Source organism: Leuresthes tenuis, unplaced genomic scaffold (assembly GCF_036924035.1).
Source record: "Leuresthes tenuis unplaced genomic scaffold, fLeuTen1.0.hap1 SCAF_19, whole genome shotgun sequence".
Taxonomy (NCBI): Eukaryota; Metazoa; Chordata; class Actinopteri; order Atheriniformes; family Atherinopsidae; genus Leuresthes; species Leuresthes tenuis.
The window spans coordinates 1,369,661-1,383,377 of NW_027325373.1; the positions used below are offsets into that span (position 1 = coordinate 1,369,661).

At 36.5% G+C, this 13,717-nt stretch overlaps 3 protein-coding genes across 3 annotated transcripts; all 3 read left to right on the forward strand.

The window, feature by feature from the left end:
• The first annotated feature begins 788 nt into the window (after nt 1–788).
• Nucleotides 789–2,263, forward strand: LOC140277487 (uncharacterized). The gene is made up of 3 exons (XM_072372548.1): nt 789–877; nt 1,149–1,194; nt 1,483–2,263. Exon 3 carries the CDS (start codon nt 1,490–1,492, stop codon nt 2,261–2,263), a length of 774 nt encoding a protein of 257 aa, XP_072228649.1. The 5' UTR covers nt 789–877; nt 1,149–1,194; nt 1,483–1,489.
• Nucleotides 2,264–3,901: 1,638 nt separating this feature from the next.
• On the forward strand, nt 3,902–5,387 carry LOC140277488 (uncharacterized). Its single transcript, XM_072372549.1, has 3 exons — nt 3,902–3,981; nt 4,267–4,312; nt 4,607–5,387. Exon 3 carries the CDS (start codon nt 4,614–4,616, stop codon nt 5,385–5,387), a length of 774 nt encoding a protein of 257 aa, XP_072228650.1. The 5' UTR covers nt 3,902–3,981; nt 4,267–4,312; nt 4,607–4,613.
• A 2,335-nt stretch (nt 5,388–7,722) lies between these two features.
• On the forward strand, nt 7,723–9,337 carry LOC140277300 (uncharacterized). Its single transcript, XM_072372269.1, has one exon. The coding sequence runs from the start codon at nt 7,724–7,726 to the stop codon at nt 9,311–9,313; it is 1,590 nt and encodes a 529-aa protein (XP_072228370.1). The 5' UTR covers nt 7,723; the 3' UTR covers nt 9,314–9,337.
• Nucleotides 9,338–13,717: the final 4,380 nt, after the last annotated feature.

Here is a 13,717-nt window from a genome sequence, read left to right on the forward strand (position 1 = left end):
CAAAATTATGACCAACAGTTAAGTTTAACTTTTTAACTTCTCTGGACTGTTCAGTCAGTGTGGAAAATCACTGGGAGGATGTAAATGTGGGCCTTGAATGCAACAGATATTTTCATAATGTTTGCATATCAGGATCTCAGACAGTGACGGAAACATTGAAGTGAAAACATAGAAGAAACAGAAACCTTGTTGTTGACAGATACTGTATTTAATTATTACCTGGAGAAGTCTCTTCACTCTTTTACTTCTATCAGGTTTTCCCTTATAAAGCTATTAATTATGATTTTTTTTCTTTTCTTTTTACCAAAAACTATTATGAGTCAAAGCAAATTCCTTTTAGCCAGACAGGTACACTACCACTGTCAGACTGTGTGGATAATAAACAGAAGATATTCTCTCCTGCTGTCCATGCTAACAAGCTCCTTCCTGAAGAAGAATGGATGCATGTGTGCAGGGATGTAACACTCATCCTGGGTCTGATAACTAAATGTTGAATAATCTGAAATTATGTTCACTGGAGAGTTAAAGTGTCAAAGCAGGAACTGCTACTTTAAATTTAACAGTAACAGGTGCAGCAGAGAACCAGCAGAAGTAATCTGTAGATAGAAAAGGGAAAAAAAGCGGAGAAATAACGAAAAAGCAAACACGAGAAATGGAAAGATATAGAAAAATGAAAATATTATATATTTAACTCTACATTTTCAGGCCATACTTTAATTTATTTCCTCATTATATTTGTTTCACATTCACACACTAAGAAAATAACCACCAGGACGAAGCGTTTCTGAGAAGTCATGTGATCTCATCTCTAATCAGAGGATATATTAACGCTCGGTGTTCACTGCACATCCACATTCAGATCTATCCAACAGCTCAGGTAAGAAGGATTTCAGTTTTGAACAATGAAATAACAGAATATCTGAAAGCTTTTTGTTTTGCAGGAATATGAACCTGAATGCAACAAAACTAAATTCAGTGGGTCATAAAGTTGGTTTTTAGGTGTTTATGGTGCACAGAAAAAATCTGTAGTTCAGTCAAACTGAAGCAAATATAAGTTAAACAAAGAATTATCAACGTATGTCGATAATATGAGTTTCTGATATTATAGTTCAAAGAATCTAAAGACTGATGTTTTTTTCTGTCTGCAGACCTGAAGCAGCAGCTCCTTCATCAGTGTGTGAACTTCACAGCACCGTGAGTAACACTTAAAGAATTTACTATCATTTTAAAATGATAAACATATTAAATGGATCTAACACAGTGTTTCTCAATCCTGGTCCTCAAGACACCCCGCCGTTTTCCATGTTTCTCTGCTCCAGCACACCTGATTCAGATGAATGGGTCGGGTCTTTAAGCTCAGCAGAAGGCTGTTTAGAATTCATTTCAGATGAATGTTTAAATACCATAAAAATAATTATTCAAACTGTCTGAAAAGGTTCAGGAATGTCTCTTTTTTAAAGTCTCTCCCTTGTTTTTCCATAGGCTCAATATGATGTCCAAAGAATTTATTCACAAAAACGCGATCATTGATAAGGGACCTCCTGTACGTTATCAGTTGAGACTAAAGGTGGAGAACCTTGATGGACCGGGGGAGGAATCTAGGCTCAGAAGATGCACACTTGGTGAAAAAGTTCCTGGCAAGCCAAATAAAACCATTCTGCTTGTTGGAGAAACTGGTTCAGGAAAATCTGCCCTCATCAACACTTTTGTTAACTTTGCAATGGGAGTGAAGAAAGGAGACAATGAATGGTTTGAGATTGTAGATGACACAGAAACAGAAAGATCAGGAAGTGTGACATCAAAGGTGTCAGTTTATGAGATCTTTGGCCTCGAGGGTAAAACTCTGCCCTACTCTCTGACCATCATCGATACTCCTGGATATGGAGACACCAGAGGGGTGGAGTTTGATTGTTTAATCACTCAAAAACTATATGATTTATTTCGATCAGAGGATGGAGTTCATGAAGTTCATGCAGTGGGTCTGGTGCTGAAGGCGGCTGAGAATCAACTGAGTGACCGAATGAAGTACATCTTTGACTCAGTGATGTCTCTGTTTGGAAAAGACGTGGAGGGAAAGATTGTAGCTCTCATCACCCACTCAGATGGGATGCCACCAAAAACTGCCCTGAAAGCTCTACAGGATGCAAACACTAAATGTGCCAAAACTGAGAAAGATCAGCCAGTTTACTTTGTGTTCAATAACTGCCTGAACACACCAGATAAATCAGATAAATCCATAAATAAAAATGTGATTATAACTTAATTCAGCTGTAGACAACATCACGTCGGTTTGAAGCAGCTGTTATTCTGCAGCAAAAGCCACATTTTACATGTCAAACATGACAAAAACTCACGTTATGTAAAAGTATGAAGGTCACATCAGGTAATAAAAGTGTAAGTTCATGCTGCACCCTGTGAGGGAGGAGTTATGGACCAATTTCTGTGTGTTTAAGTTTTACTTTTTAACTTCTCTGGACTTGTTTTCAGTCAGTGTGGAAAATCCCAGAGAAGGAGTCAATGTGGGATGCTCCAACAGATGGAATGTTTTCATATCAGGATCTGATTCTGGTTCAAGTGAAAAGGAAGAAACAGAAACCTTATTGTTGACAGATATTATATTTCATTATGCTAACCTGTGGAACACTATTTTCTATCATTGTTTCCATATTTCAACAGTTCATCCTGCTTAAATGTCTTAATTTCTAACCACATTCACCCATTCACACACATTTACAACCATACGGCTCGATCAGAGGAAACCAGTTTGATGTATTACCCAAATACGCTTCCACAGTTAGCCTGGAGAAGTTTGGAATTGAACCTTCAACCTCTAATTAGATGACCTTCCTTTAACCACATTAATGATACTGGAAGGAACATAACCTCCATAAAGTAATTAAAGCCTCACACTAACTTTTTTTTTTTTTATCTTCAAAAAGATAGAAGAAACTTAACCTCCATAAAAATTTCCAAGACCAGCTGGGTCAGCGCTTTCAGTCATAAAGTAATACTTTATCACCTTTAATCACACAGAGAAAAAATGCCTGATCATATGAGCACCTCGTGCTGTGCTCTGATACGTACTTCGACCGCCATAACTCAAACAAAATTATGACCAACAGTTAAGTTTAACTTTTTAACTTCTCTGGACTGTTCAGTCAGTGTGGAAAATCACTGGGAGGATGTAAATGTGGGCCTTGAATGCAACAGATATTTTCATAATGTTTGCATATCAGGATCTCAGACAGTGACGGAAACATTGAAGTGAAAATATAGAAGAAACAGAAACCTTGTTGTTGACAGATACTGTATTTAATTATTACCCGGAGAAGTCTCTTCACTCTTTTACTTCTATCAGGTTTTCCCTTATAAACCTATTAATTATGATTTTTTTTCTTTTCTTTTTACCAAAAACTATTATGAGTCAAAGCAAATTCCTTTTAGCCAGACAGGTACACTACCACTGTCAGACTGTGTGGATAATAAACAGAAGATATTCTCTCCTGCTGTCCATGCTAACAAGCTCCTTCCTGAAGAAGAATGGATGCATGTGTGCAGGGATGTAACACTCATCCTGGGTCTGATAACTAAATGTTGAATAATCTGAAACTCTGTTCGCTGGAGAGTTAAAGTGTCAAAGCAGGAACTGCTACTTTAAATTTAACAGTAACAGGTGCAGCAGAGAACCAGCAGAAGTAATCTGTAGATAGAAAAGGGAAAAAAAGCGGAGAAATAACGAAAAAGCAAACACGAGAAATGGAAAGATATAGAAAAATGAAAATATTATATATTTAACTCTACATTTTCAGGCCATACTTTAATTTATTTCCTCATTATATTTGTTTCACATTCACACACTAAGAAAATAACCACCAGGACGAAGCGTTTCTGAGAAGTCATGTGATCTCATCTCTAATCAGAGGATATATTAACGCTCGGTGTTCACTGCACATCCACATTCAGATCTATCCAACAGCTCAGGTAAGAAGGATTTCAGTTTTGAACAATGAAATAACAGAATATCTGAAAGCTTTTTGTTTTGCAGGAATATGAACCTGAATGCAACAAAACTAAATTCAGTGGGTCATAAAGTTGGTTTTTAGGTGTTTATGGTGCACAGAAAAAATCTGTAGTTCAGTCAAACTGAAGCAAATATAAGTTAAACAAAGAAGAGTTAAAATCATGAATTATCGACGTATGTTAAATATGAGTTTCTGATATTATAGTTCAAAGAATCTAAAGACTGATGTTTTTTTCTGTCTGCAGACCTGAAGCAGCAGCTCCTTCATCAGTGTGTGAACTTCACAGCACCGTGAGTAACACTTAAAGAATTTACTATCATTTTAAAATGATAAACATATTAAATGGATCTAACACAGTGTTTCTCAATCCTGGTCCTCAAGACACCCCGCCCGGCATGTTTTCCATGTTTCTCTGCTCCAGCACACCTGATTCAGATGAATGGGTCGGGTCTTTAAGCTCAGCAGAAGGCTGTTTAGAATTCATTTCAGATGAATGTTTAAATACCATAAAAATAATGATTCAAACTGTCTGAAAAGGGTCAGGAATGTCTCTTTTTTAAAGTCTCTCCCTTGTTTTTCCATAGGCTCAATATGATGTCCAAAGAATTTATCTACAAAAACGCGATCATTGATAAGGGACCTCCTGTACGTTATCAGTTGAGACTAAAGGTGGAGAACCTTGATGGACCGGGGGAGGAATCTAGGCTCAGAAGATGCACACTTGGTGAAAAAGTTCCTGGCAAGCCAAATAAAACCATTCTGCTTGTTGGAGAAACTGGTTCAGGAAAATCTGCCCTCATCAACACTTTTGTTAACTTTGCAATGGGAGTGAAGAAAGGAGACAATGAATGGTTTGAGATTGTAGATGACCCAAAAACAGAAAGATCAGGAAGTGTGACATCAAAGGTGTCAGTTTATGAGATCTTTGGCCTCGAGGGTAAAACTCTGCCCTACTCTCTGACCATCATCGATACTCCTGGATATGGAGACACCAGAGGGGTGGAGTTTGATCGTTTAATCACTCAAAAATTAGGTGATTTATTTCGATCAGAGGATGGAGTTCATGAAGTTCATGCAGTGGGTCTGGTGCTGAAGGCGGCTGAGAATCAACTGAGTGACCGAATGAAGTACATCTTTGACTCAGTGATGTCTCTGTTTGGAAAAGACGTGGAGGGAAAGATTGTAGCTCTCATCACCCACTCAGATGGGATGCCACCAAAAACTGCCCTGAAAGCTCTACAGGATGCAAACACTAAATGTGCCAAAACTGAGAAAGATCAGCCAGTTTACTTTGTGTTCAATAACTGCCTGAACACACCAGATAAATCAGATAAATCCATAAATAAAAATGTGATTATAACTTAATTCAGCTGTAGACAACATCACGTCGGTTTGAAGCAGCTGTTATTCTGCAGCAAAAGCCACATTTTACATGTCAAACATGACAAAAACTCACGTTATGTAAAAGTATGAAGGTCACATCAGGTAATAAAAGTGTAAGTTCATGCTGCACCCTGTGAGGGAGGAGTTATGGACCAATTTCTGTGTGTTTAAGTTTTACTTTTTAACTTCTCTGGACTTGTTTTCAGTCAGTGTGGAAAATCCCAGAGAAGGAGTCAATGTGGGATGCTCCAACAGATGGAATGTTTTCATATCAGGATCTGATTCTGGTTCAAGTGAAAAGGAAGAAACAGAAACCTTATTGTTGACAGATATTATATTTCATTATGCTAACCTGTGGAACACTATTTTCTATCATTGTTTCCATATTTCAACAGTTCATCCTGCTTAAATGTCTTAATTTCTAACCACATTCACCCATTCACACACATTTACAACCATACGGCTCGATCAGAGGAAACCAGTTTGATGTATTACCCAAATACGCTTCCACAGTTAGCCTGGAGAAGTTTGGAATTGAACCTTCAACCTCTAATTAGATGACCTTCCTTTAACCACATTAATGATACTGGAAGGAACATAACCTCCATAAAGTAATTAAAGCCTCACACTAACTTTTTTTTTTTTTATCTTCAAAAAGATAGAAGAAACTTAACCTCCATAAAAATGTCCAAGACCAGCTGGGTCAGCGCTTTCAGTCATAAAGTAATACTTTATCACCTTTAATCACACAGAGAAAAAATGCCTGATCATATGAGCACCTCGTGCTGTGCTCTGATACGTACTTCGACCGCCATAACTCAAACAAAATTATGACCAACAGTTAAGTTTAACTTTTTAACTTCTCTGGACTGTTCAGTCAGTGTGGAAAATCACTGGGAGGATGTAAATGTGGGCCTTGAATGCAACAGATATTTTCATAATGTTTGCATATCAGGATCTCAGACAGTGACGGAAACATTGAAGTGAAAACATAGAAGAAACAGAAACCTTGTTGTTGACAGATACTGTATTTAATTATTACCTGGAGAAGTCTCTTCACTCTTTTACTTCTATCAGGTTTTCCCTTATAAAGCTATTAATTATGATTTTTTTTCTTTTCTTTTTACCAAAAACTATTATGAGTCAAAGCAAATTCCTTTTAGCCAGACAGGTACACTACCACTGTCAGACTGTGTGGATAATAAACAGAAGATATTCTCTCCTGCTGTCCATGCTAACAAGCTCCTTCCTGAAGAAGAATGGATGCATGTGTGCAGGGATGTAACACTCATCCTGGGTCTGATAACTAAATGTTGAATAATCTGAAACTCTGTTCGCTGGAGAGTTAAAGTGTCAAAGCAGGAACTGCTACTTTAAATTTAACAGTAACAGGTGCAGCAGAGAACCAGCAGAAGTAATCTGTAGATAGAAAAGGGAAAAAAAGCGGAGAAATAACGAAAAAGCAAACACGAGAAATGGAAAGATATAGAAAAATGAAAATATTATATATTTAACTCTACATTTTCAGGCCATACTTTAATTTATTTCCTCATTATATTTGTTTCACATTCACACACTAAGAAAATAACCACCAGGATGAAGCGTTTCTGAGAAGTCATGTGATCTCATCTCTAATCAGAGGATATATTAACGCTCGGTGTTCACTGCACATCCACATTCAGATCTATCCAACAGCTCAGGTAAGAAGGATTTCAGTTTTGAACAATGAAATAACAGAATATCTGAAAGCTTTTTGTTTTGCAGGAATATGAACCTGAATGCAACAAAACTAAATTCAGTGGGTCATAAAGTTGGTTTTTAGGTGTTTATGGTGCACAGAAAAAATCTGTAGTTCAGTCAAACTGAAGCAAATATAAGTTAAACAAAGAATTATCAACGTATGTCGATAATATGAGTTTCTGATATTATAGTTCAAAGAATCTAAAGACTGATGTTTTTTTCTGTCCGCAGACCTGAAGCAGCAGCTCCTTCATCAGTGTGTGAACTTCACAGCACCGTGAGTAACACTTAAAGAATTTACTATCATTTTAAAATGATAAACATATTAAATGGATCTAACACAGTGTTTCTCAATCCTGGTCCTCAAGACACCCCGCCCTGCATGTTTTCCATGTTTCTCTGCTCCAGCACACCTGATTCAGATGAATGGGTCGGGTCTTTAAGCTCTGCAGAAGGCTGTTTAGAATTCATTTCAGATGAATGTTTAAATACCATAAAAATAATTATTCAAACTGTCTGAAAAGGGTCAGGAATGTCTCTTTTTTAAAGTCTCTCCCTTGTTTTTCCATAGGCTCAATATGATGTCCAAAGAATTTATTCACAAAAACGCGATCATTGATAAGGGACCTCCTGTACGTTATCAGTTGAGACTAAAGGTGGAGAACCTTGATGGACCGGAGGAGGAATCTAGGCTCAGAAGATGCACACTTGGTGAAAAAGTTCCTGGCAAGCCAAATAAAACCATTCTGCTTGTTGGAGAAACTGGTTCAGGAAAATCTGCCCTCATCAACACTTTTGTTAACTTTGCAATGGGAGTGAAGAAAGGAGACAATGAATGGTTTGAGATTGTAGATGACACAGAAACAGAAAGATCAGGAAGTGTGACATCAAAGGTGTCAGTTTATGAGATCTTTGGCCTCGAGGGTAAAACTCTGCCCTACTCTCTGACCATCATCGATACTCCTGGATATGGAGACACCAGAGGGGTGGAGTTTGATTGTTTAATCACTCAAAAACTATATGATTTATTTCGATCAGAGGATGGAGTTCATGAAGTTCATGCAGTGGGTCTGGTGCTGAAGGCGGCTGATAATCGATTGAGTGACCGACTGATGTACATCTATGATTCAGTGATGTCTCTGTTTGGAAAAGACGTGGAGGGAAAGATTGTAGCTCTCATCACCCACTCAGATGGGATGCCACCAAAAACTGCCCTGAAAGCTCTACAGGATGCAAACACTAAATGTGCCAAAACTGAGAAAGATCAGCCAGTTTACTTTGTGTTCAATAACTGCCTGAACACACCGATAACAGAGGAAACTGAATTTGGATTGGAACAAGCATGGATGGTAACAACGAGAGGAATGAAAAACTTTACAGCTTTTCTAGAAAAATCCACACCTCAAAAGCTGCAGACGACTGTGATCGTCCTGAATGAGAGGATCAGACTGGAAGCCTGCGTGAACAACTTGGCAGACAGGGTTAAGACAATTAAACTGAAGCAGGCAGAGATTGATCAAACTCAGGAAATTCTGGAGACACACAAAGAAAAACTGAGAACAGGTGAGAGTTTCACGCTGGAAGTTGATGAACCCTACAAGGAAAAGGAAGCTATTGATGGTGGTATGTGGCTCTTCTGGTTTGGTGGCGCAGTCACTTGTTCTGTCTGTGAGGAGAACTGTCACTATCCTGGATGCACGATGGCCTGGAAACCATCACTCTGTGAGGTCATGAAAGGAGGCCGCTGCACTGCTTGTACCAAGAAGTGTCCTGCAGAAAAACACGTGAAGGAAAAGTGGAGATATGTGACCAAGACGAGGAAAGTTAAAAAGACCATTGAGGAAGTGAAACAGACCTATCAAACTGGCCAAAAGCAGAGTGAGAGCCTTCTGAAGAAACTTCAGAGTGAGAAAGAAAACCTGGAAAAAGAGAAAAATAGATGGTTGGATGAAGCCTACCAACATGTAGTTAAACTGGAACAGATCGCCCTGAGTGTGGACTCAGTGTTCACTTTCATCCCCTTGGACTTCCTGATTGAGATGATGAAGGAGAGAAGAGACACAGAGAAGGTCCTGAAACTGGAGGAGATAAAGAACAAAGTGGATAAAGGAGTTCTGGCAAATCTGAGAGAAAGATTTAAGAACTTTGGTGCTAAACCGATGAAATGATTTAAGAGTGAAAAATAAACAGGACAACACTGTTGTCAGTTAGAGATCCTGCTCAATATGAAACATTTTGCTGTTGCTGATGCCATTTTTTCACCATAATTTACTCACCACCAGTTTTTTTCTCTCTTTCATTTGTTAAAGTCTTAAAGAATTTGGATTTCTGTTGTTCCCATGTTTTATCTTTTGTTTGTTCCCATGTTTTATTTTTTGTTTGTTCCCATGTTTTATTTTTTGTTTGTTCCCATGTTTTATCTTTTGTTTGTTCCCATGTTTTATCTTTTATTTGTTCCCATGTTTTATTTTTTGTTTGTTCCCATGTTTTATCTGTGTGCTGCTCAGGTGTTGGACGTGTCATGTAGATGCTCCACAATGCTTCATGTTGACAGAAATATGTTTTATCTCATTATTTCTATTATAAAATTAGGAAAGAATTATCAGTATACTTCAGACTAAGAGCTTTTTACTGTTTTCAGTCATGTACTATATTCTGCATTTTGATTTTAAGTTCTATTCTAATGAATATGATGCAGTTTCCTTTGAATCATTGTGAACAATAAAGTTCCTGCTGTTTGAAGTTGTTTTCTTTACAGTGGTTCATTTGTTTTAATCTGATGAAGCTTTCGTTCATATTAATTCTGTTCTAATTTAAAATTTACCATTAATTTCTATGTTTAATCCAAGTTATACCTGATGAAGATTTAATAAAGATATTCCAGTATCTTAATTTATACCCATTGTGATTTTTCTGAAGTGAGAAGACTTTAAAAAAGACGTTAAAAAATTCAACCTCAAAAAATCAACCTCAAAAATTTCAACCTCAAATAATTCAACCCCCAAAAATCCAACCGCAAAAAAATCAACTTAAAAAAACTCAACCTCAAAAAACTCAACCGCAAAAAACTCAACCGCAAGAAATTCAACCTCAAAAAATTCAACCTCAAAAAATTCAACCTCAAATAATTCAACCTCAAATAATTCCACCGCAAAAAATTCAACCTCAAATAATTAAACCGCAAAAAATTCAACCTCAAAAAATTCAACCTCAAAAAATTCGACCTCAAATAATTCGACCTCAAAAAATTCAACCTCAAAAAATTCAACCTCAAATAATTCAACCTCAAATAATTCAACCGCAAAAAAATCAACCGCAAAAAACTCAACCTCAAAAAATTCAACCTCAAATAATTCAACCTCAAAAAATTCAACCGCAAATAATTCAACCTCAACCTCAAATAATTCAACCTCAAAAAATCAACTTAAAAAAACTCAACCTCAAATAATTCAACCGCAAAAAATTCAACCGCAAAAAATTCAACCGCAAAAAATTCAACCGCAAAAAATTCAACCTCAAAAAATTCAACCTCAAAAAATTCAACCTCAAGTAATTCCACCGCAAAAAATTCCACCGCAAAAATTCAACCTCAAATAATTCAACCGCAAATAATTCAACCTCAAATAATTCAACCTCAAAAAATTCAACCTCAAAAAATTCAACCGCAAATAATTCAACCTCAAATAATTCAACCTCAAATAATTCAACCGCAAAAAAATCAACCGCAAAAAACTCAACCTCAAAAAATTCAACCTCAAAAAATTCGACCTCAAATATTTCAACCTCAAAAAATTCAACCGCAAATAATTCAACCTCAAATAATTCAACCGCAAAAAAAATCAACCGCAAAAAACTCAACCTCAAAAAACTCAACCTCAAAAAATTCAACCTCAAAAAATTCGACCTCAAATAATTTGACCTAAAAAAATTCAACCTCAAAAAATTCAACCTCAAATAATTAAACCTCAAATAATTCCACCGCAAAAAATTCAACCTCAAATAATTAAACCGCAAAAAATTCAACCTCAAAAAATTCAACCTCAAAAAATTCGACCTCAAATAATTCGACCTCAAAAAATTCAACCTCAAAAAATTCAACCTCAAATAATTCAACCGCAAAAAAATCAACCGCAAAAAACTCAACCTCAAAAAATTCAACCTCAAAAAACTCAACCTCAAATTATTCAACCGCAAAAAATTCAACCGCAAATAATTCAACCGCAAATAATTCAACCTCAAATAATTCAACCACAAAAAATTCAACCTCAAAAAATTCAACCTCAAATAATTCGACCTCAAATAATTCAACCTCAAAAAATTCAACCGCAAAAAATTCAACCTCAAAAAATTCAACCGCAAATAATTCAACCGCAAATAATTCAACCTCAAATAATTCAACCACAAAAAATTCAACCTCAAAAAATTCAACCTCAAATAATTCGACCTCAAATAATTTGACCTCAAATAATTCAACCGCAAAAAAAATCAACCGCAAAAAACTCAACCTCAAAAAACTCAACCTCAAAAAATTCAACCTCAAAAAATTCGACCTCAAATAATTTGACCTAAAAAAATTCAAGCGCAAATAATTCAACCTCAAATAATTCAACCTCAAATAATTCAACCGCAAAAAAATCAACCGCAAAAAACTCAACCTCAAAAAATTCAACCTCAAAAAACTCAACCTCAAATTATTCAACCGCAAAAAATTCAACCTCAAAAAATTCAACCTCAAAAAATTCAACCTCAAATAATTCAACCTCAAAAAATTCAACCTCAAAAAATTCAACCTCAAATAATTCGACCTCAAATAATTCAACCGCAAAAAATTCAACCTCAAAAAATTCAACCGCAAATAATTCAACCGCAAATAATTCAACCTCAAATAATTCAACCACAAAAAATTCAACCTCAAAAAATTCAACCTCAAATAATTCGACCTCAAATAATTCAACCTCAAAAAATTCAACCGCAAAAAATTCAACCTCAAAAAATTCAACCGCAAATAATTCAACCGCAAATAATTCAACCTCAAATAATTCAACCACAAAAAATTCAACCTCAAAAAATTCAACCTCAAATAATTCGACCTCAAATAATTCAACCTCAAAAAATTCAACCTCAAAAAATTCGACCTCAAAAATAATTCTGGATAGTGTAGTGGTAAGATCGACACCTTTCAACCCTGGTTCAAATCCCCTGCATGAAAGGTACTACTACCTCTAGTAGGTGTCCTTAGGCAAGACCCCATTACCTTATCTACCTGTAAGTTGCAATGGATAAAAGCGTTTGCTAAATACATAAACATAATTCAACCTCAAAATTTTAAATGTTAAAAAATTCAACGCTAAAAAATTCTCCCGCAAAATTTCAACCTCAAATAATTCAACCGCAACATCTGGGGAACCCAAGGAAGAGCAATTGATTCTAGATTCAACATCTGGAGCGTGCGTTGAGCAAAAGGAGCGAGCACGAGTCACCCCAATACAACTTCGGGTTGTCATGGTGACCGGATGTTAGCCATGTCCAATAATAATGGGCCTTTAGGTGAGTGTTTGAACTCTTCTTTATGCCATCAGTGTGTTATGTGTCTGTAAGATTCAGTAGTAGACAGCTGACATTCGTACATTAACAGACCGTATTGGACATGAAACTAGTGTCTTAACTTCTACTCAACTGTCTTTACTTTAAGAATCATGTAGAATCAAGCAGCTTCTGGTTAAAAGCGCTCAAAGACATCTTCAGCCTCTAGAGGGCAGCAAAGAGATCCGTTACAGTTGGTGTTGCATAACATCCTGAAACTTGAAGGTTTCGGAGGCTTTCTCACATTATAACTGCCTTCACATATAAAATAACTCTTTGGCTCAGCGGGAAACTCTTGGATATTTTACACTTTGCATCCATGAAATGCCCAACAGTGAGAGAAAGTTTTAAACACACACGTGATGGTCAGCAGGTGGCGCTATAGGCTGCAATATACAGTAAGTGTTACGAAGCCAGAAACTAGACTTGTCTGCAGAAATGTTGGGTTTGGGCCATGTTTGCTGTCAGGAGCAGATACAAATGCTGGTCAGAACGCATCAGTCGTGTCTGGATATTAACTGAGCAGCAGCCCTGTTCCTGCCCTCGTTTATTTTTATGTTTCTAGGAAATTCAACTACAAAAAATTCAATGTTAAATAATTCAACTGCAAAAAATTCAACCTCAAAAAATTCAACCTCAAAAAATTCAACCTCAAATAATTCAACCTCAAAAAATTAAACCTCAAAAATTCAACCTCAAATAATTCAAACTCAAATAATTCAACCTCAAATATTTCAACCTCAAATAATTCAACCGCAAATAATTAAACCCCCAAAAATTCCAACCCCCAAAAATCCAACCTCAAAAAATTCAACCGCAACATCTGGGGAACCCAAGGAAGAGCAATCGATTCTAGATTCAACATCTGGAGCGTGCGTTGAGCAAAAGGACAGAGCACGAGTCACCCCAATACAACTACGGCTTGTCATGGTGACCAGATTTTAGCCATATCCAATAATAATGGGCCTTTAGGTGAGTGTTTGAACTCT

Excerpts from the sequence above, each read along its gene's own strand:
- LOC140277487 (XM_072372548.1), top strand. The coding sequence starts at position 1,490 with ATGATGTCCAAAGAATTTATTCACAAAAACGCGATCATTGATAAGGGA.
- LOC140277488 (XM_072372549.1), top strand. The coding sequence starts at position 4,614 with ATGATGTCCAAAGAATTTATCTACAAAAACGCGATCATTGATAAGGGA.
- LOC140277300 (XM_072372269.1), top strand. The coding sequence starts at position 7,724 with ATGATGTCCAAAGAATTTATTCACAAAAACGCGATCATTGATAAGGGA.